The sequence below is a fragment of the Epinephelus moara genome, chromosome 20, assembly GCF_006386435.1.
Source record: "Epinephelus moara isolate mb chromosome 20, YSFRI_EMoa_1.0, whole genome shotgun sequence".
Taxonomy (NCBI): Eukaryota; Metazoa; Chordata; class Actinopteri; order Perciformes; family Serranidae; genus Epinephelus; species Epinephelus moara.
Genome location: NC_065525.1, coordinates 39,035,650 through 39,062,909, shown reverse-complemented (window position 1 = coordinate 39,062,909; position 27,260 = coordinate 39,035,650). Strand labels below are relative to the sequence as shown.

General features: G+C 43.6%; 2 protein-coding genes across 4 annotated transcripts in view; both read left to right on the top strand.

Annotated features, from left to right (window-relative positions):
* The window catches only part of znf609a (zinc finger protein 609a), a 64,475-nt gene extending 43,027 nt beyond the window's left edge, over positions 1-21,448 (top strand). For 2 of the 3 annotated variants that reach the window (XM_050073802.1, XM_050073800.1), the window contains exons 3-9: positions 8,727-8,952; positions 13,656-13,743; positions 14,895-17,034; positions 18,198-18,579; positions 18,815-19,183; positions 19,300-19,378; positions 20,499-21,448. In XM_050073802.1, coding sequence (XP_049929759.1) covers positions 8,727-8,952; positions 13,656-13,743; positions 14,895-17,034; positions 18,198-18,579; positions 18,815-19,183; positions 19,300-19,373 — 3,279 coding nt within the window. In that variant the 3' untranslated portion in view covers positions 19,374-19,378; positions 20,499-21,448. Of the gene's footprint in view, positions 1-2,810; positions 3,019-8,726; positions 8,953-13,655; positions 13,744-14,894; positions 17,035-18,197; positions 18,580-18,814; positions 19,184-19,299; positions 19,379-20,498 lie in introns of those variants that run through there. The other variant, XM_050073803.1, reaches the window with a different exon arrangement.
* A 5,306-nt stretch (positions 21,449-26,754) lies between these two features.
* Positions 26,755-27,260, top strand: part of LOC126408345 (GRAM domain-containing protein 2A) — a 42,684-nt gene continuing 42,178 nt past the window's right edge. The window contains exon 1 of the mRNA XM_050073847.1: positions 26,755-26,826. The gene's annotated coding sequence lies outside the window, so the exon portion shown is untranslated. The remainder of the gene's footprint in view (positions 26,827-27,260) is intronic.

Sequence of the window (27,260 nt, the reverse complement as noted above, 5' to 3'; positions counted from 1 at the left end):
CAGTCTGTTCTCTCCAGGTCTCCCTCCCTTCCTCCCAGATGTTATTCCAGTGTCCTCAGAGTGTCTCTGCATTCCATGGAGAAATAACTGCTAACCTGTTGTTCATTTCTAACATTCCTCTGAGTTCGTGTGCGAGTGGAGGAGGAGGAGGGGCATGGAGAAAAGTAGTCCTTGAGGGCTTTTCAAGGGAGGGAGGATTGTGAATAAGTTTTGGACGGAGGTCCTTGAGGAAATTCTTTATGTTTGATGGGTTTTAGGGAGATTTAGGAAGGATCTCTGAGGGCATGTTGAGTACTTTCCAGGTGCCCTTGGAGAATTTACGTGCTCAGATCCTCCATGCCTCCCTGATGTTTGTCATGACTGTCTTCCTCTGAAGCCCTCCTCAACATGGCCTTCAACATGTGTGCGTGACCAGTGTAGCAACATTCCTGACGTGGCACTGTGAACATGTGTCCAGAGTGACCAGCACCTCCCACAACTCCTGATAGGAGCAGATTGTATTTTTGGGTCTGAGGACAGGCTGTCATATGCTGTACAGATTTTGTGATTTGTGATACTGGGCTATATAAACAGAGTCGACTACACTACTGCATGGCCTCAGTAACCCAGCTTACTGCAGTCTGAGTTGTTATGAGTTGGTTGATGCCTACAAGGTGAAAACACTGAGGTTCTTTATTAAGTTCTTTATTAATTTAGTTTCATGCATGGCAAGTGCACAGAGGACAACCGTAGATTCCAGGGACCAGATGTATAAACTGGTATTTCTAAATGTCAAAATAATTAAAATGGAGTTTTTTTTACAAGTTGCGCAAAAAGGTTATATCCATCTATCCATTTTCACCCGCTTATCCGGGGCCGGCTTGCGGGGCAGTAGGCCAAACAAAGCACCCCAGACGTCCCTCTCCCCACCCACACTTTCCAGCTCCTCCTGGGGGACCCCGAGGTGTTCCCAGGCCAGATGAGATACATAATTCCTCCAGCGTGTAACAGGAGTCGCCCAGGGGGCATCCTAATTAGATGCCAGAACCACCTCAACTGACCCCTTTTGACAAGAAGGAGCAGCAGCTCTACTCCGAGCTCCCTCTGCATGTCTGTGCTCCTCACCCTATCTCTAAGGTTAAGCCCAGCCACCCCTCGGAGGAAGCGTATTTTGGCCGCTTGTATCCACGATCTCATTCTTTTGGTCACTACCCAAAAGTCATAACAGTTGCTGAGGGTTGGGACGCAGATTGGGACATAGATTGACCGTAGATAGTTCACAACAAGGGTTTTCATAACCAGTGAAATATGTATGTAGGATGCAGCTGGCCAATCGTGCCGATTGAGTTATTGCAGAGAAGATTACTCAAGTAATTGATAAGGCAGAAATTAGTTGCTAACAGTTTGTCAGTTTATTAATGGTTGAGGTAATTTATCTCACTGCTTCAGCTTTTCAAATGTGAGGATTTGCTTCTATTCCCTGTTTAATATCATTATAGGTTGAAAATGGTCTGTTAATCAAATAAAACAAGCAGTTTAATTATACTTTTATTATTTTTATGCCTCCTCACTTGTAATAGCCATGGCCGGAGGTATTATGTTTTCGGGTTGTCTGTCCCATTCTTGTGAACGCAATATCTTAAGAGTGCTGTAAGGGAATTTCTTTGAATTTGGCACAAACGTCCACTTGGACTCAACGGTGAACTGATTAGATTTTGGCAGTCAAAGGTCAAGGTCACTGTGACCTTGCATTCATGTCTTTCTCGTGAAAGTGTTATCTCAAGAACACTTTGAGAGACTTTCTTCAAATTTGGCACAAACATTTACCTGGACTCAACAACGAACTGATTAGAATTTGGTGGTCAAAGCTAGCAGTGACCTCACAAAACACGATTAACAAATTGTTAATATTTTTAAGACTAAACTAATAATCAGTAACTTGTTAAAAGAATCAGCAGTATCTGATGATGATAGTCATTAGTTGCAGTTTTAAATTAGATTACATCTGGTATTTACAGTAATACAGCAGTATTCGTGGGATAGACGAAGGTAGTCTATTTCTTCTGATTTTTGCTTATCGAGCTGACATCATGAGCTGGCTGTTAGACATGCAGAACAGAAGTTTGTTTATCAGTAGGAGGTCTTGAAATGGCGCTAAATGAATAAATATTGTTCAGACAGTGAAAGCAACCCTGTATTTTGGTTTGGACCAGTCAGGACCTGTCACATATTGAAGACTGGTCCTCCATGGTATACCTGTTGCTGATTGGATGTTCCTCACTGCAGTGCTGTCTTGGATTTGTTGTTAACATCTCTGCTGAACCTACTGTGCACACAGTCTTGTACTTTTGACCTTGTAACTTGTTCGTTTCCTAGTGAACCGTAATGATCTCGGCACTGTCTCTCATTGTCAGTCACCTCACACGGTCTGAGACAAAAGGACTTTTATCTCCTGAATTCTGGCAGCCTCGTGTAACCTCGCCCACTTCACTTCTCTATCAAGTGACACATTAAACAAGCATCGACGCAAAGAGCGGGAGAGAGAGAGAGAGTGTGTTTCTGAAGTGCTGATCAGTATCACTAATCTCTCTCTCACAGCCACTGAGTGACCTTGGAAGGAATGTGGCTTGTTGTTGTAATGAATACCTCTCTGAGTGAATGGAGAGGAGGAGGAGGAGAAGCAGGGGGGGGGTCGGTGTTTCCCAGTTCAGGCGGCATCGTATCGGAGCATAAACTCTGCAGCCAATAGCAGTGATTTAAAACTGACCCCTCCCCCCTGCGAGAGAGTTGGTTGGTTTTCAGGGGGTTTTCCAGCATTCCAGGCAGCCATGTTTTTTATTCTCAAAGAGAAGAAGGATAGGGACTGGAGGGCTGGTTTCTCCCGTTGCCACGACAACACCCTCTTAACCAGTCGGTAAACCAGTGAGCTGCACACACCCAGTGCCTGGCAGGCTTCATCATGCTCCTCAGGTCTGCTGTCAGAGGGTCTGCAGAGAGGAAGAAGGTTTTCTGCAATAAGTCACAGCCTGTAAAAACAAGGTAAAACATGAAGGATTCACCAGGAAACAGTCTCATCATTTTCAGAAACGTATTTATAAAGAGACATGCTCTCAGCTCAAGTGACCATCCGGCTCTTTGATTTCTGATTCATGACAAGAACCATTTGTTTACCAGTATCTTTAATTTCCAAGTCAACAGTGTTGCATTCAAATGATGGAGGACTGAGTGAGCTGTAGTTCAGCTGTGATGTTTCAATAATTATTTGTTTATGTAGTCGATAAAAATGATCATTTGATTAATCAGTTTGTCAGCTGACAGATTTTGAGAGTGCATCAATGGTTTTTGTTCTTTCAAGCAAGCTTTTTAAACTGATTTAAACCATTTACTTGATGATGGTTGTTGCTGTATTGAGCTTACAGATCAGACATATCTGTCACTTCCCCACATTGACTGAAGATAAGGTCTGTAGTCGCTAACACCAGATGGACACCCTGAGAGTTGCTGCATCAGGAGAAACAGGTTCCTGCTCTGTAAATCCCCGAACTCTCTGGCTGCTAATTGGCTAGTTGATATGTGATTGACAGCCTGTGTGTTGCTGCAACTCTGCTGTAAACAAAGACATCCTTTAACTCCCAGGACGCACTGCTGCCTCATCAGGTTGACAGTTCCTGCTCAGGTGCTGGTCAGGTTCACCTGTCCTTACACCTCTGTGTCTTCTCACGTCTGACCAGGTAACAGAAGTTGTGTGTTTCAATTGTTGTTGGGCTGCGGGGTCAGACAGGTCAGGTGTAGGATTTTCAAACAGGAAGTGTCTAGAAATGTTATATTTTTGTTGTAACTTCCTGCTTGGTGTTGCTTAGGTTGCAGGAGGCGTGGCTCGGTGTGTTTCCTCAGAGAATCAGGTGACAGAGGGTTGTGGTCGCTAATGCCAGGTTCACACTACACAACTTAGGCTCTGATTTTTAGTCTGTGACAGTTTTTGGAGCTTTCTGACAAAGCCCTCAGATCATAGGTGAATTGGCATTAGCACACATCAGCGCTCGAGCATTATGGTAAATGGTAAATGGACCTGCATTTGTATAGCGCCTTTCTAGTCATCCAGCCACTCAGAGTGCTTTTTACACTACGAGTCACATTCACCCATTCACACACACATTCATACACGAGTGGCCGAGGCTACCGTACAAGGTGCCACCTGCTACTCAGATTTTAACACACTCACACACCGATGGAAGCATCATCGGGAGCAATTTGGGGTTCGGTGTCTTGCTCAAGGATACTTCGCCATGCAGACAGGAGGAGCTGGGAATCGAACCTCTGAACAGAAAAATCCTGTCTCGCACATTACGTCATTTCCTGTTTCACTTCTTGTGTGTGGTTTTGTGACAAAACGTAGTTTGAAAGGCAGACAGCCTCATCTGGGATTCTTCCTGTAGCATTTTTCCACACGTGCTGGCTTGACTTGGTTTGACTCAGATTGGCGTCTCCATTTCAACAGGGCTACCTGCTTGAAGTTGTATCTTTAACTGATGACGGCTTGTCTTGTGTCTGATGACTTAAAGCAGCGGGTTGATCCACGACTGAAGTTGCTTATTTTGTTGCGAGTGTTCTTCCATCACACAGCAGGGCAGATAAAAGAAGCTTACCTGTAGAGGGTGAGCCGTTTGCAGAGGTGAAGTAAGAGCCTGTTGTCTGCAGCTCTTCATCAACATCTCACTGTGGCTGTTTCTGCTTTTATTCATCCTCTCTGCAGTATTATTAGACTTGTCTTTATTGAAGAATAGCCGCCAACAAAGTTCCACTAATTTGGTGATAAACACATTTTATTTCTTCTAAGTTTTTCACAATAAAAGTCCCTTGTTATTTTGTTAAAAGCTTTTATTGTGAAGCAGCAAAACAATAAATTACAGAGATTGCATCAGCAGCAACTTCACACAGCTCCTGTGCAGCTGAAAGTGAACATGAAACAGTAAAATAAAGCAGTTGTCTGAAAGAACAAACAGAATGAAGAAGAGAGACTGAACTCAAAAAAGCAGAGATTCAGTTAGAAGCTACTGAGAGCTGAACACAGAAACTTAAAAATGTGGTTCTCTCTGGTCTCCTGCACAGACAGACGTGAGTTGAGTCCCACACACACGCTTGTTTGAGGGGGAGAGGGGGGCCGGCTGTGGTTGGCGAGATGTCACCCCTACCCGCCTGGAAACGTTTAGGCGCACTATTGACCCAACTCCAGACATGGTCATCTTGGGGACGGCTTGGCATGGCAAGTTTAAACTGACAGTGGAAACTCATATCGCCGTGGCGTGGTTTGATTCGGCACGGCCAGTAGTGCTGATGGAAAAGCCATACTGGAGAACAATCTTCTTGTGTGTGATCTCATGCTGCCATTCAGCCACGTAGTGTTGTTACACCCCAATCTAGGGGTGTTAGAGTGTAACATATAAAGTGAAATGGAGAGCATCTGTGGAACAACAGTGAACAATTTATTGCTAATACAATGGATCTGAAAGTTGCTTACAGAAAGTTTGTTTCTGTTAAACGCAGGTGATACAAAGAAACTCAGACACAATATGAGGCGATGACTTCAGGGTGAACTACAGCCAAAACAAACAAAACCTATCTACCGATCATTCCCCAGACTGCTGCCTAGACCCTACAAACAAAAGAAACAAACAAAACCACAATGCGAGGCCTGACTCTGTAAACTAAACAAAAACAGGAGAAAGCAGCTTCAATCAGGCCGGACACTAACAAACGGCCCACCTAGCATTCAGCAACACGGACAACAAAATGAAATAGCTCACTGTGCTGAGTACAGTCACACAACAAAACACAGCTTTATGACGATCGGAAGGCCGAGGAGGAAAGCGCCCTGCAGGCAGCGGCGCCCCTCAGCGTAATCACAACCGACCCTGACGTCAAGTAGGCCAAGCCCCCAGCTCAACCAATCAGCAGCAGCAATGTCAAGGGAGGGTCACCAGATCGGCGCTGGGCACCTGCACCTGGAAGGATCCTCACAGGAAACGAGAGCTTTCACTCTCCTAAAACATCACTGCTGCCACACACAATAAAAGATACACAATGAAATATACAGCTGGTCGAAACAAGTGTGAAAACCACAACAACTCCGAGACTCTCAATTACAAGGCAGCAAGTTGTGTAGTGTGAACTGTACCGAGATCTGATGCGTTTCAAGTCGAGTAGTGTTGCACTGAAAGTGTAGTTATCACTTTGAAACTTTGCATCACGCTTCAGAAAACGATCATCTTTGATTTTAAAATCTGTAAAATTATTATCAGATACACTTGATCGGTTCTCTAAGAGTCCTCAGTGACCAAAGCTGTTGTCAGTTCTGACCTTTGACCTCTGATTGGTGTCAGAGGAGGAGGAGGCAGGGTGAAGGTCGACTGTCTGTTCAGCTGCTCTCTGATCTCGTCCTATCTCCTGCTGAAGAGGCGGTTTAGAAGCGTTTCCATGGTGACGGCTGACACCTTCCCACTGCTCCCTGCTCTGCCCCCACACCAGCTGCTTCCCACCTGATAATTACAGGGTTAGGGTCGTCCTCTGTTGTCCTCCTCTTCCTCTTTGTCCTCTTTTCTCCTCTTCCTCTCTTTGAACTGATCTCTCCTCCTCATCCAGAACAAGCTGTAAACACAACATTAAAATATTATCGCTTCATAAAGTTGTTATGTGAACATGTTGGCAAACAGAAGAAGCCATTTTATCTGTGATTAATATAAAAGTATAGCTCATAGCTGCTTTATTGAGATTTTTATTAACTACACTTTTCAGAATGAATCTGCCTGAATGGTTTAATATGTTTACTGTGGTAGTATATGAGCAGAAAAATACTTTCAGTGTTTGATCTTTAATTCATGTCAAACAACACTTGTACACCAGTGTCTGTGCTGTTTGTTTGTCCACTCATTTGTCACTTGCTCAACTTTATTAGTTGTTTCACCGTTACATAATGAAAGTTTTCATTGTTTGTTTGTGCGGCAGGGAAAAACTAACTGGCATCACAGCACAGATGGCTCTGTGTAGAGGAAACTGAGTTCATACTTTAAACACTCCCTGTACAAAGAGTAGTAACTGATCTACAGTCAGAGACGTCCTGTCAACAGTGCACACTCTTTTGTAATGGTTTATAGGGCAGTAACGGCACACAGAGGTCACGGTTCAGTGTGTTTTCGGTGCAGCGGAGAAAAAAGCAAATAAGGATCTGTTTGTTTTCATGTATTTAGAACAGACAGTAGTGAAAGTGACAATGACAGACAATCCTCCTGTTGGTCTGAGGGAGCATTCTGTCCACTGGTAGCTTTGATAAACTATTTATATTATAAAAATAAGGAACATTTTAAACACTTGTGTATCACCCTGTGTGAACACTGAAGAAACACTTTGCCAAAAGGCAAACACACGTTGTTTTCTCCTCGTCCTGGTGATTGACACATCTGGGGGGTGCCTTTGAATGTGTGTTAGCATGTTGGATGTGTTTCCATTCACAGACCAAACAATGTTGGAACAACGCAGTCACACTGTCCTCGTCTTATATACAAATCTCTCTTCATTACTCTTGTGCCGGCAGGTGGTACTTCCAGCTCAGCTGTTTCATTTGTGTTCACCATAGTGTGACTGACTCACAGCCATCAGCTTGGTGTGCTAACCTCAATATATGTTGCTGAGTCCTGAACACTTCCAGCTGCAACAGTGTCTCATAAATGTAGAGATACAACAATTGTGACATTCTGGGCCGACACTGATGTTCCAGATAACAATTTGGCCGATAGCTGATATCGATACGGATGCTTTTCTGTTGATGTAGTTGTTTATATTGTCATTTATTCCCCCTTGTGCAAGGAACTCTTCACTTCAGTCAGTCCGTCATTACACGACCTTTAAATGATTAATGAAACAACCTTTAATTTAACCTCGTTTCGAGTGAAAAACATTTTTAATAACTGCTTCAAAAGCCTTTTTACTGTATATAATATCTCATAATTCCCTCCCTAATATCTGCTTTATTTTGCCGTGAAAACATCAACGAATTTCTCCTTTAAACAGCTGTATTTATTCAAGTTTCTCACAAAAAACTACATTTTACAAGATTACACTGAACACATCATGAGAAAGCTAAAATTCAACTCATTTTTTCTGAATAGAGCTTGAATGCATCATAACGTAACTCAATGCAACCTCCATCAGTAGTTAGTTCAGACCAGCGGCCGCTAACAGCTAACATTAACTAGCCCTCCTGCTGATTTCAACACAGATTTGTTGTTCACAGTTTGGCATTATCAGGGAAACATTAGGGTGCAACCTCTGATGTATTGATAGTGATATTATTGCATCCTTTTGTCCAAACGGCGTCCCGAAAGGTGTTTTCTATTGTCCACAAAACGACAGGATGCCATTAGTCTTGGGCCCTACTTTTTAGCCTGGACAAAACTGATAAAAAACTTTGGTGCATCCTTACATAAATGTAAATGCTTTCAGAGCTTCAGGGGATTATTTTGTTGCTGTAGCGCTATCAGCCTCACATACATGGTGTTGGTGTGATAACGGTGACAGCAGAAAGTGTGTGTTGTAGCCGCTTTGCATCCTCGTCTGTTATGAACTGTGTGAACACGTTGACCTCTGAGTCTCTGGTCCAAAGTGTTTAATCAGTTTTAAACCACTTTGTTTAATCACATCATCTTCAGATCGTGTCTCTGACCTCTCTCCTCTCTCTGCTCACCTTCCTTCAGATGGAGTCTCCGGTCTCCACCCCTGCTCCTCCTCCTCTCCACCTCCTCGCTTCCATCGCCAACAGCGACATCTCGTCCCCCTGTGAGCAGATCATGGTTCGCACGCGCTCAGTAGCTGTGAACACAGCGGATGCGGCACTTGCAACGGAGCCGGAGTGTCTGGGACCCTGTGAGCCAGGCACCAGCGTCAACTTGGAGGGCATCGTGTGGCAGGAGACTGAAGACGGTGAGAGTTACATCCTGGAGTTCACTCTGGAGAAATCACGTGGAATCAGCCTTTGTTTCTTTTACATTTAAAGATATAGAACAATTATGAGATGATATCACATCCACAAATATGTAATCAGTACGTTATTCTGTCCAGCAGACTTCAGTCATTGTTTAAAGTCTGCTGAATGAGCTGGAGATGAAAGCAGAATCTTCTTGGCTTTTGTTTGCTTTAATTATTTTTATCAGGAACAAATTACATGAGCTACACGTGCACTCCCGCCCCAACTTACACCCCCGGGAGGGACTTTAAATTAAGAAAAAAAAAAGAATAGGAAATAAAGAATATACAAAATACACAGTTAAGTTACATTTGATCACCATCCTCAGTATGAAATAAAGAAAACAGATTCACATATAGTAACAAAGGTCCCACCCTTTATGAGATCATGCTGTCGAGCCTCTCAGAGTGTTTCTGTAATGACAGCAGCAGGATTAGGGCTCCTCTAGTGTAATAAAATAGGCTGGATTAATTTAAGAGGAGGAAATTGGTAATGAATAGTCACCAATTACCAATAACTACATTAAAGGATGGTTAATAAAAGACAACACATCTCTAATATTCTTTGGGTTCATCATGTGATTCACATCATGTTTTCTTTTTCATATTAATGTCACACTGGGGTTATGTTTCAGTGCAAACGTGGCTGTTTCCATCTGGTTAGCAAAGACAGATTTGATTTTAATTTTAAAACCCCAAAGAAGTGAAACTGGCCACAGAGCTGATGAACTTCAGTAACAGGAGAAGAAGGACTTTGTGCACTAATGGTCAGATATACTCCTTAAAACACACGATGTTATTATCTGTGTATAACCTATTATTCATATAAGCGGTGGTGAATAAATTAAACATCTCTGTTGCTGGAGTTAAAGTACAGATAATCATGGTCAAATATTACTCCAATAAAAGTGAAAGTTGCTGAGTCAAATTATTACTTGTGTGTAAGTATTGGAGTACTTGCTTTAAAAAAAAACAAAAAAAAACAAAAAAAAACACGAAGGTATTCAAAGAACTTTTTCTTTTATCTCAACACATTTTTGTGAACACTAGGGTTGTCACGATACTAAAATTTCAAACTTGATATTGATACCCAGGAAAATATTCAATACTCGATACCATTTTCGATACAGTAGCAAAACATTAAGAGGCATGTCATTTTTTAAATAAAGATCAGAACAGTAACATCAATGATAACAACAAAAAATCCCCCCAAAATAAATATCAACCAGAAACAAGATCTGTCCATACAAATGTATTTATCTACAGCCCTGTTTATTTTCTGTGCTTGAATTGGCACCATATTCGTTGCTGATCAAATAGAGTTGGTAGTTTAGGCTCAGGATGCTCCTGTTTCTACCTCACTATGTGATCAGAGAACCAGGGGTTACGGGAGAAACCAAACGTTTTTTCAGCTTCAATCTGTGACTTTACAGTTAACATAACTTTTCAGACACACATAATTGTGTTGTCCTGTTAAACTAACATTGTCTATTAATGTTACAGACGGGCATGACTGATAAAGTTTTCTGCTTAGCTCCCACATTAACGTTAGAAGTTATATTTTAGTTTGATGCTGGCGACACCAGCTGCTCAGCTGCTAGTGAGGGGAGGGGCTGTACCTGCCGTCTGCAGCGTGCTGTGTTCACTTCACTAAATATTTCCAAAGAGCGCTTTTTCCTTTATCATTTTTGACCAAAACTGGCTGCTCTGATCCTCCTGCAGCCGTGCTGGCCATATTACAGCAACAGAAATGTGTGCATGCATGCACAGCGACGACAACAAGCCGGGTTGCAGCGAGGACTCTGTGCCTGCCAGACGCTGCCTGCACAGCGCGTGTCCGTCGGACCCGTCGCGCACACCTGACAGGCGCTGAGGTGGCGTGCACTGTTAGTATCGATACTTTTGTAAATTAGTATTGTATCCGGATACAGCGTTTGAGTATCGATACTTTTCAGAGTATCAATACTTTTGACAACCCTAGTGAACACACACACACAACATTGAGTCCTACATGAATTCACAGCTAAAGTGAAAACACTGGGGAACAATATTGTGTACGGCAGCTTCACAGGCAACTCCATAAACAGTCATTTGACCAAACATCACACTAAAACTGTAACGAATACAAGCACTGACAACTTTGTTTAAAATATTCATCTGAAATTAAGCAAATGTTTACACACCTCGATGTGCTGTCTCAGGTTGAATGCCAAAAATTTAAAAGGATATGCGTCATTCTTCATCTGAAAAACTTTAGACATAGACTTGAAGTACAGCCATGGGCGATGTAGAGGGAAGTCTTCATCTCCATCTGCTGCTGTAGCCATAGTAACATCGCATAACCAAATACAACTGCCTGCTGATGACCACTACTCTCTAGCTGTCTCTACCAATGAGCTGCCCAATCTAAGAAGCACATGCACAAGGTAAAGGTACGGGAACAACACTCGGACAAACAAACCACATGCAGAACTGCATGATCAGTTTACGGACTTTTGCATTTTAGAAAAGAGAAAAAAAAATATTCTGACTTTAAAGCAAATGTACCAAATAACAAGAGCCGTCATAAAATTTAGGAGTCAAAGCAATGCGTTTCCAAAAAGAATAATACTCGGGTAAAGTACAGAATCTCAGAAATTGTGTTCAGGTACAGTACTTAGGTAAATGAACTTCGTTACTGTCCACTACTTCTTCTAAAACCATGAGACGACCAGTGAAAGGGTTACAGAAATAGATATCTGGAAGAATTAGGGGAAAAAATGATTTCTCTAGTCACAGAAAGACAAACAAGAACCAGAGTTGTTTGCCCTGAACTGTAATACAAATAGCTCACATTTATTTAGAATGAAACGTTTTATTGATCATCAAATGCTGACAAAACAAATATTTAACCTTCAGACTAGGGTTGCAAAGGGTTAGAAAATTATCAGCTAATTTCCAAGGGAAGTTCAGACCTTGAATTTTGGAAATTTAGCACAATTGCAGTATAAAAATCAAACCTTGAGAAAAGAACTTGAGGGGGAAATACACAAAAAGCAATAATGGGTCTGAATGGGATGTTTTAGATAAAGGTATGTCCATTTCTCTGAACTGTAACTGTGCACTGCCTCCAGCAGCATTCCTCATCACATGCACAGATCATTTACCAGCACCCTGTTAAATGGGAGTAAAGTAAAAGGACAACCCTCTGTATGCACGGTGTATTCTCCATCACGTGTGCAGCCACACTGCCGCCAACACTACTGCAACGTCTGAGCCAGAGGGCTACATGCTCTCACCGTTATATAACTGCACTGAATATATTAAATATATTCTATGATATTTCAATAAACCAGTAGAAAGGAGCCTCAAGCAAAGTACACCGTTTGTCAACACCTTCTGCTCATTTGGCTGCTACCATGTGGGGTTTAGGTTGATTTAGCTGATTGAAGAATGTTAATGAATCTGTTTTCATTTATTGTTGATTGTAAAACATTTTTTTATAAATGAGTTTTTCACTTTAAACCCAAAGTTTGCAGACAGCCCACGTTATCTTCTCGAAAGAACCTCTCCTCATTAGTTAACTTCCCAGCTGGCTGATATCACCACAAGGCCCATTTCAGAATGTGTGTATTTGACAAATTAATGGATCATGCCTGCTCATGGTTTGGGAAAAGTTTTGTTTCTATCTGCATATAACCCGGTAAATACAGCCTGAGCAAATAACTCCTATAGTTTCATTTTATTCCTGTGATTTCCCATGGAAAGTTTCCATCTTGAATATTCCTGTGACTTTGCAACCCTACTCCAGAGACTGATCTAATCTATAGGCTGAAATCAGATTTTCCAGTGAGAGAAGTTCACCTTAAAATCAATTTTCCAGGCTCAAAAGTTGCTCCACAAATTTTTTGAGAGTTACAGATTTCAGAAACTCAGGTCCATAAAGTGTTTTGGCTAAACTCAAAGCCTTTGAGCCTTTTGGTTGAGGCTCAGCTGCGATAAGGATTGTCTGGAGTTGTGTGACCTACATTATGAATGTGGGAGCTGCATGGCTGCCAGGTCTGAACCAAACTGCAGTGACTGTACCACAGCGGTGTGTGTGCTGCTCCAGTCACAGAATGAGATGTCAAAGAAGATGTCACACTGGAAAGAAAATAACTTCGGGTTCCAGACACGGCAGCTCGTGTGCAGGTCTCATAAAGTTTGCCTTCATTTGATAGAAGATGCTGCTGCTTCATTGTGTGGCTGTGGGCACCAGCATACTTGTCAGCTCACCAAACACACACACACTCATGCACACACACACTCACAGTGAGCAGCCTGTGGCAGGTGTTGAAGAGACAAAGTGGAGGTGACAGACCTCTGCTCTCTCTGGCAGGAAGCTGTTCACACATCAGCCGCACACTGAGCTGCTTCTGCTAATGGACACTTTGATCTGCTCCCGTTAGTGGAAACTTTCTGTGAAAACACTCCATTTCCCTATGCAATTAGTCAAATCACTGATGTGATTCGACCTCAGAAACCTGCTGGGTTGGTATGAAACCATTCAACATGTGGTTACCAGCAGGCAGAGAGTTCTCAACTGATGCGTCTGTTTCCTGCTGCAGTAACATGTCCTGTGGCTATCAGTGTTTTCAGTCACTGAATGTGTGTGTGTTAACTGTCTGTGTGTCTGTCTGTAGGCATGCTGGTTGTTAACGTCACCTGGAGGAACAAGACGTACGTGGGGACGCTGCTGGACTGTACGAGACATGACTGGGCTCCTCCAAGGTACACACACTGAATTTAATTAAATATTGTCACTGTTGGGAAGAAACCAATCTCCATCGGCCAATATCGGCTTTTAAATGAACTCTCAGAATCGGCCAATATGCCTTTTCTTAATTTGCACAATGAATAAATATTATATACACTGAAAAGCACTCTATTTCATGTCTCCATCTGCTGGTGGGCCATCACGCTAGAGTGTGCCTGTATGATATGCTGTTAATTCCACTACAGAAGAGACTTGATGATCACTAAAATTAGGTGGGGAAGAAAGTAGATATATCGATACCAGTATTGGTTATCGGCCACATAATTTGCTATATTTCAGCATCTCTGGTAAAAGCGAAAAATCCAGTATTGTGAATTCCTACTATCCATAAACGTCTGTTTGTAGGTTTACAAATATTAAACCAACGAAAAGTATTTTTAAAATCATGTGATAAAATCTCGTGACTCCATTGGATCCTCAAACTGTTGGCAAACCCTCATAGCTCCACCCAGCCTCCATCTGAAGTGCCACATGTAGTGAAGCTGAAGATAAACAGTGACAAGGAGATTTCACCTGATTTCTAAATAAAGAACTGGTGGTGTGAATTGAATTGTCTTGCGGCCGGATCAGCAAACCTTTTGTTGCAGTTACACAGATTAGACACAGTGCTGAGGCTGACCACCTGCCTGCTGTTAGCCCTCAGCACTGGCTGAATTCAAGTTAAAGCTGCCACCTCTCCTCCTGGTGAATACTCTCCCAGCGGCGGGGAGTGAGGCGGAGGGATTGTAGGATCCACTGGCGAGCTAAGTCTTGTCTCTTGTGCGATCTCATAAACAAAAGAGATTTTGGCCAAATGTATTTAATGACAGGAAAAACTAAATAAACTTTGTAACGTGTAAGTTGATGATATGTAATGCGATGCACCTCCTGCCTCAGATGCAGTCGTTATGATAATGATTGCTCTTACCTGGTTATATACAACATTACCTACAATAGCTTCATGATATCAGAGGTGTAAAAGGTACCTTGGTGGAATTTACGTGGTCAAATCTGATCTGTTTGCTTTCAGATATTTTTGTGCAGGTGAAGGACGGCCGCTCTGCTCACAGTCTCTGTATGAACTGAACCAAGTTGCCGCTCTCTAACTCCGTGTGTGTTCTTTTAGGTTCTGTGAGTCTCCTACCAGTGATGTGGAAATGCGGAGCGGTCGCGGTCGGGGAAAGAGGATGCGTCCCAGCAGCAACACGCCATTGAACGACAACAGCAACTCCTCAGACAACAAAGGCAGCGGCAGCAGCAAGACGCGTGGCGCTGCAGCCAACAGCAAAGGGCGAAGAGGCAGCCAGACGGCCGGCGGTGCAGAGGACGCCAAGGCCAGCCCGTCCTCCGCCAAGAGGAAGACCAAACCTGCCTCAGATATGGAGCCCACCTCCAGCTCGGAGGATACCAAGGCTTCAAAGCGAATGAGAACCAACTCCACCGGCGCCGCACTCCCTCTCCCTGGAGGGAAATCGGACCCCCTTCCCCCGCCACAGCTGGACAGGACCTGCCCCTCCCCCGTACTCATCGACTGCCCTCACCCCAACTGCAACAAGAAGTACAAGCACATCAACGGGCTGAAGTACCACCAGGCTCGAGCCCATAACGACCACGATGTCCGATTGGACCAGGATGGAGACAGTGAATATGGAGATGACCCCGCCCTCCACCCTGACCCCGCCTCCTGCAATGGAGCCGCCATCTCGCCTGCCCGCTCCACTACACCAAAAGGACGAGGCTTTGACGCCCCGTCCCCCTCACCGGGTAAACTGTCAAAGGGGAAGAAGAAGGCGGGAGAGGCTGAGCCTGAAGTGACGGACGGTGGCGAGGAGGCAGCGTGTTTGACAGACGAGGCCAGCAACGACGGGATGGACGACAGGAAGGCCAAGAAAATGGCAGCCGGTGGCAAACCTGATAAACTGACACAGAAAGGCTTGAAGCAGGGTCGTCCTGCTGCCCCTGCTGCCCCCAACGCCCCCTCACCCTACGCCCTGCAGGCGTCCTCCCCTGCTCTGGGCTCAGTGGTACAGCCCATCCCCAAGAGCCCGCAGCTGAAGAACATCCAGCCAAAACCACCTCCGCTGGCCGACCCCGCCTCCAGCCCCACCCTCGCCAAGGACAAGAAGAAGAAGGACAAGAAGAAGAGGGAGGGAGGGAAGGAAGGGGACAGTCCGAAGGGTAAGGGGGGGAGGCCAGAGGAGGGGAAGAGCCCGTACTCGGACACGTCTGACGCTTTGCTCAACGGCTCCACAGAAGCTCATCAGAGCCGGCTGGCCAGCATCAAGGCCGAGGCCGACAAGGTGTACAGCTTCTCAGACAACGCGCCCAGCCCGTCCATCGGCGTGGCCAGCAGGATGGAGGCTGGTCTCGGGCCTCATCTCAACCAGAACGGAGCCGACAACGCCTCCGTCAAAACCAGCAGCCCCGCCTACTCCGACATCTCTGATGCCGGAGAGGATGCTGAGGGGAAGGCGGAGGGGCTGAAGGTCAAAACAGAGCCTGAGCAGGCGGCTCGCGAAGGGGCCAAGAAGGCGCTGTTCCCCCCGCAGGCTCCCAGCAAGGAATCACCGTACTACCCCAACTATGACTCCTACTACTCTCCCAGCTACCCCAACCCCAGCCCGGGAGCAGCACCTGCAGCGCCGCCTCATGTAGAAGGAGCTCAGGTGAAAGTGAAGAAGGAGGAGGAGCCAGAGGTGGGGGAGGAGGTCAAACTGAAGGTGGAGTCTCAGGAGGAGAGGAAGGCAGAGCCAGGCCCTCAGCAGCCATCAGTCATCCAGCAGCGCTCCAACATGTACACCCAGCCTCTGTACTACAACCAGTACTACGTCCCCCCCTACTCCTACTCACCTGACCAGGCTTACCATGCCCACCTGCTGGCCTCTAACCCCGCCTACCGCCAGCAGTACGAGGAGAGGCAGCGGCAGGCCGACAAGAAGGCCGAGGGTAAAGAGCGGGAGAGTGGGAAAGAGGAGTGGAAGCAGAAAGCCTCAGTGCCCCCCACCCTGTCCAGAGCCCCCAGCCTCACCGACCTGGGCGCCAAGGGGGGGCTGAACCCGACCAAGCCCAAAGAGCCGCCGCCAGCTGCAGAACAGACCAAGTCAGTCATCATGGCGAAGGGAGAGGACCAAAAGGCCCCCACTGCCCAGCCTGAGGGTCTGAAGATGAAGCTGAGTGAAGCAGGGCATCATGGGAAAGAGGAGGCAAAGTCAGGGGTGGAGTCAGGCAGGCCGGCAGGTGTAGAGCCCGCCATGTGGTACAGACAGGTAACTGCACTTTTATACAGAATTCTCCCCTAAAATGTAGATAAAGATACGTTCCACTTGTTGGATCCAGTTCCCAGTCAGCAAAATAAACAGATCCGTTCAGCTCCGACACCAATGAAGCTCAAATCAAACCCTTTATCTCTCCTCTGTCTTACTGTACGTTCACACCAAAAGCTACCAGAGCTGCAAAATAGCTGAATTCGCTCTAGACTTTAGACTCTCATCTACGTTGAGGGTGTACTATCTGCAAGGGGAAAAGTAAATAGAGTAAAGGAGACCCCAAATGAGTCGAGCTAAACTATTCACTGGAAATGCAGCATTTGTTTGATTGGCAAAAAGTGACAGACATCGGATTAGACCAGCTGTAGATAGTAAATGATGTTTCAGAAAAGTTTGTCTGTTTTCCAAAACAGGAACAAATTAAATGCATCATTAAACATCAATTAAATATCTGTTATCAATAAATACACTCATTTATAAACAGTCACAAGTGATTTCAGGCTTCAGAGATACAAGCTGCTCCAGCTAAATAACCCTGGGGCTGCTTAACCACATCTGCAACATGAGATCTTTCCCTTGGGTTCATTTTGTCTAACTGATCAAGTAAATACTGTACTTGTGACCCGTGTGTGATCACGCCACAGACTGAATCACTTCAGGGTAGACAACGAGCAATTGATTAGAATTCTGGAGATATATAAAGTAGTTACCCTTGTGTGTTTCTGTCGTTTTCAGCAGCAACTAACAAGTGTAAAGATAGACAGTTAAACATGGTGGACTGACCTATCTGACGTTTCTGCTCTGTATTTTGTATACTGTGTTGCTTTGTAAGCATTTTTAAGAAACTAAATCGGCTGGCACAGAAGCCGAGCAGTGTCCTGCTGTGGACAGGGCCGCAGGAACATGTATTTTAGACACCTAAAAAAATCAATCCCTGCGTTCTGAATGGCTTTTTTTTTTTTACTCTCAGTACATTACATTGCCCCCTGAACTTTGACCCTCTTGCTCATGTATCTGTCGCAGTCCATTCAAAATGTGTGTTTGGCAAAGTGAAATCACAGCAGTTAGAATGGCAGCACAGTTTGATCCAGTGGACTTTATTAAAACATCTTCAAGTATCACCACTGTCAGCTGTCTGTACTAACTTGTCTTCCTCTGTGCAGGAGCCAGACTCGCGCTTGTGGCCGTACGTCTATCCCAACAAATACTCCGAAGCTCCTAAACTGCAGGAGGAGGACAGGTGGAAGGAGGAGCGCGAGAGAGAGCGCGACAGGAAAGGGAAGGAGGAGAGGCCGCGGCCGAAGGAAGGCCTCCAGAAAGAGGAGGCGAAGGAGGGGGCGGAGGGCAGGACTCAGCTGCCTCCTGAGGAGCACCGTGGGGGAGGGAAGGAGGCGCGTCCCCCCCACATGCAGTTCTCCTCCCCCCTGGCCCAGCACCAGGGCTACATGCCCTACATGCATGGACCTTACGCCTACAGCCACGGCTATGAGCCCAACCACCCCGGCTACAGAGGCATGCCCTCGGTCATGATGCAGAACTACCCTGGTAAGAAGAAGGAGGAGCTTAACTAGATGTGTCTCCTCATGATTTGAATAACCTTTATTTCACCCAGCGAGAGTCCAGGAACACAGGATTAGTGTTCAGTTATCAGTCGACTGACAAAAAAATGAAAGGAATTTATGAGTCTTCTGGTTCTGAAAGGTCAGAAAAGGGTTAAAAAGTGACGACAGAATGTTTGAAGATGCTCTCAGCTCTTACTCAGACATGTCTCTGTCTTCAGGCTCGTACCTGCCGGCCGGTTACTCCTTCCCCTCGTACGGAGGGAAGGTGGCAGCAGGAGAGGAGGGGGAGAAGCCCTCCAGGTCCAGTCCCACGGTGAAGCCGCCCAGCGAGGCCAAAGCTCTGGACCTGCTGCAGCAGCACGCCAGCCAGTACAAGAGCAAATCCCCGTCCATCCAAGACAACAAGACGCTGCACGACCGGGAGCGAGAGCGAGACAGGGAGCGGGAGAGAGATCGGGAGCGAGACAGAGACCGGGAGAGAGAGGGCGACCGGCCGCGATCCTCACCGTCCCAACGCATGCTGCCGTCCCATCATCACCTGGGATACCCGCTGCTGTCGGGACAGTACGACCTGTCCTACGCCTCAGGTGAGACACACTGGGACAGACGTAGAGTCTCCATTTAATCTTCAAGAGAATATTAAGCAAAATAATAGAAATGCAAATATACACGACACACACTGAACATGTTGCATCTGTCTCAGGTCTCTCCTCCTCAGCCATCGTCGCCAGTCAGCAAGCGTCCGCCCCGTCCATGTACCCACCTGCACGGAGGTGAGAACGGTAAGACTTACACACATTTTATATCTTTACTTCAAACATCCCTCCATGAATACTTTATTTTATTTACATCTTAACTTAAACACTTAACTCAAGACTGTTTCTCTTACTGACACAGCTCTGAGTGTCTTTCCTCTTCTGTTCATTGCAGTGAGTTTAATCCACAGTCTCAGTCTGCAGCACCACCTGGTGGTCAGCAACATCACTCTTTTCTGAAGGACTGAAAGAAATGTGGAATTGTTTACTATGGTGCACTTTCAGTATAAATTTGCATCTGTACTGGATGTGACTGCAGCAGGTTTAATTTAATACTTAGAGGTCAAAGGTCAGGGCAACAGTCGTCCTCTGCAGAGATGTTTCAGTGTTAAAGTTGTCTTTAAAGTGTGTGCGTTAATGTCTTCAGATTATTTGACACTGAAGTATCAGCTCTCAGATCACATTCACTTATTTAATGATAAAACAATAAAGGCTGCATTTAATATAAGTTAATTCTTTATTGATCCACTGAAGAAATGTTTATGTTGCAGCAGCAGAGGACAGAAGTGAACAAATACGCAGGGCAAGAAGAAGAAAAAAAGGAAACTAAAATAAGAATTGAAGTTAAAATAGAAACTACACTAGAGCAATTTAAGATACAGTCAATATATGAAAGTAGAGTCAGACTGATAACTCTGTTTAGCACATTAACAACCATATAACAATATATTCATTAATAAATACAAAATGTGACTTCTCACTATTTAACTGTAAGATTCACTTTTAATGTTTGTTACTATCATCTTTGATGTGATGTGCACCATTAACACACCAGCGTACCCAAGTAGGCGAAGTTAGCACACCAGTTGACAGTTACTGTAGCTGGCAGATACACTGAATCTGCCACTAAATTTCAGCAGTTAGGGGCCGTACACATGCCGTGTTTTTTGCGCCCTCAAATTCATTGTTTTCAACGTAGACGCACGGCAGGTGAGCTCAAACACCAGAGTGACGCTGTCGCGGTGCACACGTTCCTGAGTGCCTATTTTTCAAGGCGCGACAGCTGGCACAGAAAAGGCATAAAAGTAGCGCCCAGATTTTCAGGCTCGCTCCTGTTGACCTATAATCTCCTCTCACCTGTCTGCAGGCACACCTGATTGGCTGACCTCCACCTGCCCCGGAGTCATGTGACTGGATCACATGAGGAAGCATTTCTGTTTCAACATCAGTTCAATGGTGTTTGTGTACGTTTGATTTCTCCTCCTGGACGTCCAGCCGGCCGCTTCGCTCCTCGCTGGACTGCTGAGACTTCAGGAGGATTACTGGTTCTACTGGTGCTACTGGTCCTGCTGGTTCCAGACGGTACCACGGTGCTCGGGTGGGGGGGCGGCAGAGGTTTTGGCTCAAGGACAAAGAGGACCTGGTGGGTGGAGACGTGTGAGATGCTGCTGGGACGTACGGAGGAGCAGCCGTTGTTGTGGAGGTGGGCGGGTCGTCGGCAGCGGCGGGAGGGGGCGTTCAGAGTCACGTTGGCGTGCTGCTGCAGTTGAGAGCGCACGGGGCAGTCGCTTCCTGTCCGGCCGAGCCTTCAGTCGTCTCACAGGTTTTTTTTTTAAATTTCTCCTCACATTTCTGCGACGTCCTCCGACCCCCAGACTTTACCCGCCGTGACCTCTGACCTCTCTGAGGAGCTGCCACTCAGCCCTGGACTCTGCCTCCACCGGACGCCATCACACTTTCACCTGGAAGTATCTCAGCTTCACAGGAAATTAAACAAAAATACTGTGGACGGAGGAGGATGGACCAATCAGAGGGCAGCGTTGGGACTGATGCTGCTTCCTCAGACTCCTCCTCCTCAGTGTGTAGCTGTACTGTACTCTGTGTATGTGTGTGTGCGTGTGTGTGTGTGCGTGTGTATGCGCGCGCGTGTGTGTGTGTGTGTGTGTGTGTGTAAATACTGTACAGAGGAATTATTTTAAAGAGCCTGTTGGATGCTGTTGGATTTCCTACTCTTCTTTTTGTCTGGTAGCCTCTGCCTCTGTTTTTCTACTGTTGTTGATCTGATATTAAACCTGTAGCTGGTGGAACGGCGCCCGAGCTCAGTGTCCTCTTTTATTCCCCTGAAACATCGACGACAGAAGGAGGAAGTGTTTTAACAACGTGAGAGCTGAGGTCAGTTTGCAGGCTCAGATTGTATGAGCAGAAAAAGATGGTAATTAAATTCTCAAAGCTGTTTCCTCTCACCTTCAGCTGTCTGAATCACCTGAGCTCCAATTCAAACTGACACCTGAGCTTAATTTGTCTGATTTGACCTTGAAGTCTCTTTGTCAGACACCTCTTTCAAAATAAAAGCTTGGACATAGGTGTTGAAGCACTGCTCAGCATCTGCACTTTAAAAATCTCTTTCTTCAATGGCTAAAATCACATCTCATACAGCGTCTGCACAAAAACTTGTTCATAAATCAGCGCAACAAAAACGTTTTTAGGATCAAAATAATTTAAAAGTTGTAGATTTACATCCTGTTTTCACTGCAGGAACTTTTTCAGGTTCAGAAAACAGTTTAGAAAGTCAACACGAACACAGGTGCTTTTGAAAACAAGGCTTTTCCTCCTCTGTTCTAACAAACAATATCCCATCCAAACACGCTGTTGTAAAAAATGTGTCCAAATCAAAACAGTTGAAGCACTGCAAAGAGCACACCAAACCAACAGGCAGTGATATAACTGTAACCCAGCGATGATGTTGGCCAATCAGAGGCCTGTAAAAACTCCTTACCTGAAGGCTATGTGTTCCCTCTGCTCCTCAGTATTGTGGAGGAGTAACTGAACATTTGTGTAAACATGTAAAAATTCCTTTAAGCAAAGTCAGAGCAGCACTTTTTTTGTTCACCTCCTCCATTACTGAAATGTTATCTCATTTCTCACTTTGATAGAGTACCCTTGTGTGTGTGGACGAGGCCTCAGGAACCTTTTTGTTTCCACCGGGGTAAACTTTAGTTAGTTGGTTAAATTTAGTCCCTGATGCATGTGTTCATCACACGTTCAAGAATCAGTGTCACACCACAGTAAATAAGATCAACATGAAAGCTGCTGTGTTCCCTGAGCATTAAAATATGTCATCAAACATGTTTTTTGTAATCGCTGTGGGACTGATGTGATTTTCCTGATCTTCATGATTCCTCAGGTCACATTTCTAAATTACAAACTTCTGTGTTTGCAGCCGTCACAACAACTTTAAACCTGATTTTTTTTTTTAAACATTTTCATTTGCTCGATTTTATAGGAATTTGTGGGATTTTATTGATACCAAAGATTCTGCTTATCAGTCCAATTCTTCAGTTACTGATCAGTTTTCTGTGTGAAACCTGGAACTTTTTTATTTTAGTATCATAATTTCTCTGACAGTAATCAACAGATTATTTAGCAAAGCCAGAATTCCTTAGCTGCACCCTTTAGATTATTTTTTTAAAGCTTTTTATTCAGTTGAATTCATGATCAGTTTCAGTGAAGCTGAAGCTCAGTTGCCATAGTTACCTGCAGTGTTACACACCCTGATGTAAAAGAGTTGCTAAACTTTTGACCCGTGTTTGTTTGAGGCGTCCTGTTACTGATACTCACCAACCAATCAGAAGCCGGTATCTATCGTCGCCATGGCATCATAAAGGTTAAAGCAGCAGTTAAACCGGCTTCATGACGTCTTTTATTCTCCATAAAATCCATGATGACGTGTTTTCATTAGATCAGATGCAGTCAGTGAAGAGACGTCAACACATGCACACACACAGGCTCGCTCAGAACAAACTGATGCTTTAAATAAAAAATATCTTTAAGTTTTGGGTTTAAAACATCTGAAACGTCACAATTAAATGTCAAAGCAGGATGCAGTTCAGCTACATGTTGGAGCTTTGATGTTGTTTTAACTGATTCACACAAAATGAACTCTGGTTTCAGTTTCTCTCTAATGTGAAGATTTACTACTGTTCTGTCGTGTGATAAATTAAATGTTTTTCACTTTTGGACTGACTGTCGAACAAAACAAAAAAGCTCTGCAGAGTTGTGACAGTCATTTTTGACTTTTCATCAGCAAAACAGTTGAATTAATTTTGAAAAATAATAAACAGGTTAATTGAAAATGAAAAACTAATCGTTAGCTGGAACCCAAAGCAACAGATTGTTAGATTAATTTGTTTTAATTAATAATTTCTCAAATTGAAATGAATGATTTTAGCTTTTTTCCAAGCAGCTGCTGGGTCTGTCTGTCTGTCTGTCTCTGTCTCCTCACTGTGACCCAGGTGACTGAAGGATGCCGTCTGGAGCCGCACTGACCTCGTTTCACCTTCATGTCCTGATGGTACCAGGTGAACAGACAACATTAGAAAAGGGGTGCGAGGCAAACTACAGCCCGCTGCCTGTTTTATAAGAAAAATGAACTAGATTATAACTCGAGGATATTTCTAATAAATTACTTTATGTACATTGTATCAGCGAGCTCTGCCGTTGCACTTCTTTATTTGAACACTGGGTGTCGCTGTTTCACCTACAATGACTGACTCATGGCGGTAGATCATTAAAAGATGAAAGATGGAGAAAAATTATTTTCAAAACATTTCATAATAAACAGCATAAAGCCAATACAGATAATAACAGATTATGGGGATACGAACAGAACATTAACAGAAATCTTATATCAGGTCTTGAGATGTCGTACAGGGTGAAGAGGATCACTGTTTTAACCGCTTTCATATTTAGAGAGTAGAATTGATTTTGATGATTTTGTTTGAGTTCAGATCCAAATATTATAAGAGTGTTTATGATAGGAAAATTTTGATTAACGAATGTGAGATTTTGCAAGTAAACGAATCAAATTGATGATTTGGAATCTTTGAAGAAATGCCTTGGTGGGATAAAAATGGTGAATCATCTTAAACGTCCCTTACTTCACCGTATTTGTAAAAAGGTATTTAGAGGGTAGGCAGCAGATTTTCCTCCAGTCCAGGTCTGAAGTGAAGTTATTCCAGTAGGAAACAACATTTGGAACAGAGACGTTTTCTTTTTCAAATAAAGCAGGTATAACACAGTTATATATATATATATATATATATATATATATATTTTAGAGGAGAAACAGGTCTGTCTGAAATACTTTTTGTAAAATGTGGGCACACAAATAAACTAGTGTCAAATGTTTCGTGGTGTTGCGTTGTGCAGTTTTGATTGAAAATGATTTTTCTGTGGCAGATGGGCTTTTCTGGTGTAGAAACACTAATTTACTTGTAGTCTTACTGGTTAAAAACTATGCGTTTTCAATTGTTTGGCTTGTGACTTTTTTTTTTTGTATATGACCCAAAGGGAAAAAAAACAATGGTGCTCCCTGCATATGAATCTCCCTCTGGAGTTTTTCAGAGGGGCTCCTGATGAGGTTAATTCTTTGGAGCCTGCATGGTGCTTCAAATCAGACATGGTTCCAACCAGAGTCATTATCGGTAATTTAAACTAAACTTAAACGTTTTAGTTTACTGAAATAGAAATTAAAACTAAACTTCAGGGGGGAAAAATCACTGAAACAACATTGTGTACTTACAAGACTAACTTAAATAAAATAAAAAAAATATACAGAAAATGTCTTGTTTTAGTTTTTGTCAGTTTGGTCAAACTTGACAACACAACATGAGGTATTGGTGCATCTGTTAGAGGCTGGGATGTTGACATAACTGTCCTCAAAAAGTTTATATTGTAACACCTCCTGTGAACTTCTCAAATCGCACCCCTTACAAATACCCTAATATTATGCAAAAAAATTAAATTAATATTGAAACTAATTACTAACTAAAACTAAACACTTTTAAACATCAGAAACTAAAGTGACAAGCAAACTGCTGAAACTGAACTGAACTAAAAGCAATAAGAAAAAGAAAACAGATGAAAAATAAAATACAAAACCATACCACCCTGATTTCAGATGTTTTCATCAAAGCCCCCTAAAACACCCCACCCACAGCCCTGGTATGGTGGAAGTTTTAATAAGTTTGAATAAAACAAATAAAATTCAGTCAAATAAGGTATGCGATCCTAATGTTTGTCCATAAAGTGTATATTACAATGTCAAGAAGGGAATAAAAACATTGGAGGACATGTTTCCTTATTAAATAGGTGAGGGGGTGTAATGAAGAGCCTAATATTTTCTACACATTGTTGGTTTAGATGCTTTATAACTGTGAGGTGCAACATGAACACATATCTGTAGATTCAATATGACTTACACTTCCTGAGGATGTCATCACCTCTGATGTCCGTCCTGAAGAAACTTCCATAAATCTCATAGAAATCATAGGAACAAAAACCCTCCTTATAACTGCAGAACCTGCTTGAGAATTGTCATGTTTTTAAGTTTTCCTTGGTTTTAAAGTAATCCAGTGACAGTTCTCTGTACATCCATGGGTACACTGCAAACAGGAGCTGCTAATAAATAATTCGGCATACTTTTAATGAAGACTAAATATAAACAGGTTAAAAAAACGGGGCTCCAGATGCGGCTCACAGCTGTTAGCAGTCCCAAACAAAGCTGTGACTCACGTACTTTAACTACCTCTTCTCAGAGTCGTATCTTTGTCAAATCCAAACACACAGAAATGACACACATATTTTTAAATTCAGTGTGACTTACACTTTTCTGGGGAGATGACTGTCATGACTAAACGTCCATAATCCTGCTAAGAAATCATAAAGAGAAAAAAAGACGCTTCTCGTTCCTGCAGAACTTGCCTGAGAATCATCGTGTTTTTAAGTTTACTTCAGGATGTGAGTCATCCATTGACAGTTGTCGGTACATTGATGGGTACACTGCAAACAGGAGCTGCTAGTGGCTAATTCGGCTCACTTTAAATGCAGAATTGCCAAAATACAGACAAATATAAGATAACAGGATTCATGCAGTGTGGTTGTTTCACCACAAAGAGGCGCTGCTGCACTGTTACAGATTAATTAAAGGGCCGGTTCACCAAAACTACATAAAAACAAAGCTGTATTTTCTCATTTAAGTTTCCAGTCATGTTGAAAGTTTTGATTTAATTTCTTTAAGATTTCTACCTCCAATCAAATACAATGGAGCTCAAACAAAATCTCATTATACAAGGAAAAATTATGTGTATGGCTCAAAGAGAAATGTTTTGACTTCCTCTTGGGGTTTCATGGTTCACTCACAGCATTGAATTATGGGTCGCTGTACCTGTTGCATGACCCTTGTGACAGAAGAGAGCATTTTACCTGGAAATAATCTGGAACCACGCATGCTGCACCACCGTGACTCCACCCGCCTCACAGCTTCTGCTTCTCAGTGCTGGTAAACTTCACAGGATGTTTCAGTGCAGATTAAAGAGCAGATCAGAACATGTGGTTTCCTCATAGTGACAGCAGACCTTCAGCTCAGAGCAGAGAGGAAATGAACCCAGAAAACTGCTTCTTCTTCTTACTGCGCAGTGAGTCTTAAACGTGTCTTATATTTTTAACGTAGATGTCCAGTGTGTTTTAAAGCTTGTTTCCTAAATAATTTATCCTCCAGAGACTCTGAAGTTCAGTGACTTATTTTAATGTGTTGTGACTCTGTTTGATGCATCATGTTAAAGGGCACCTCAGCTCCGACTTCATGTGGGACTGAACTATTTGTATCCTGTTTTACAGCAGTCACTTCACTTTATAAGTAACATTTTTCTATTTAAAATGAGATGTGTGTTCCCAGAATCTCCATACCCACAGTGTGTCTGCTGCTTGATAGAAACACACTAGGTACACTGCAAAACAAATCCTCATCTTACTGAGTCATTTCTGTCTGTAATTAAGTGTTTTTTGCTTTTTAATTTNTGTGTTCCCAGAATCTCCATACCCACAGTGTGTCTGCTGCTTGATAGAAACA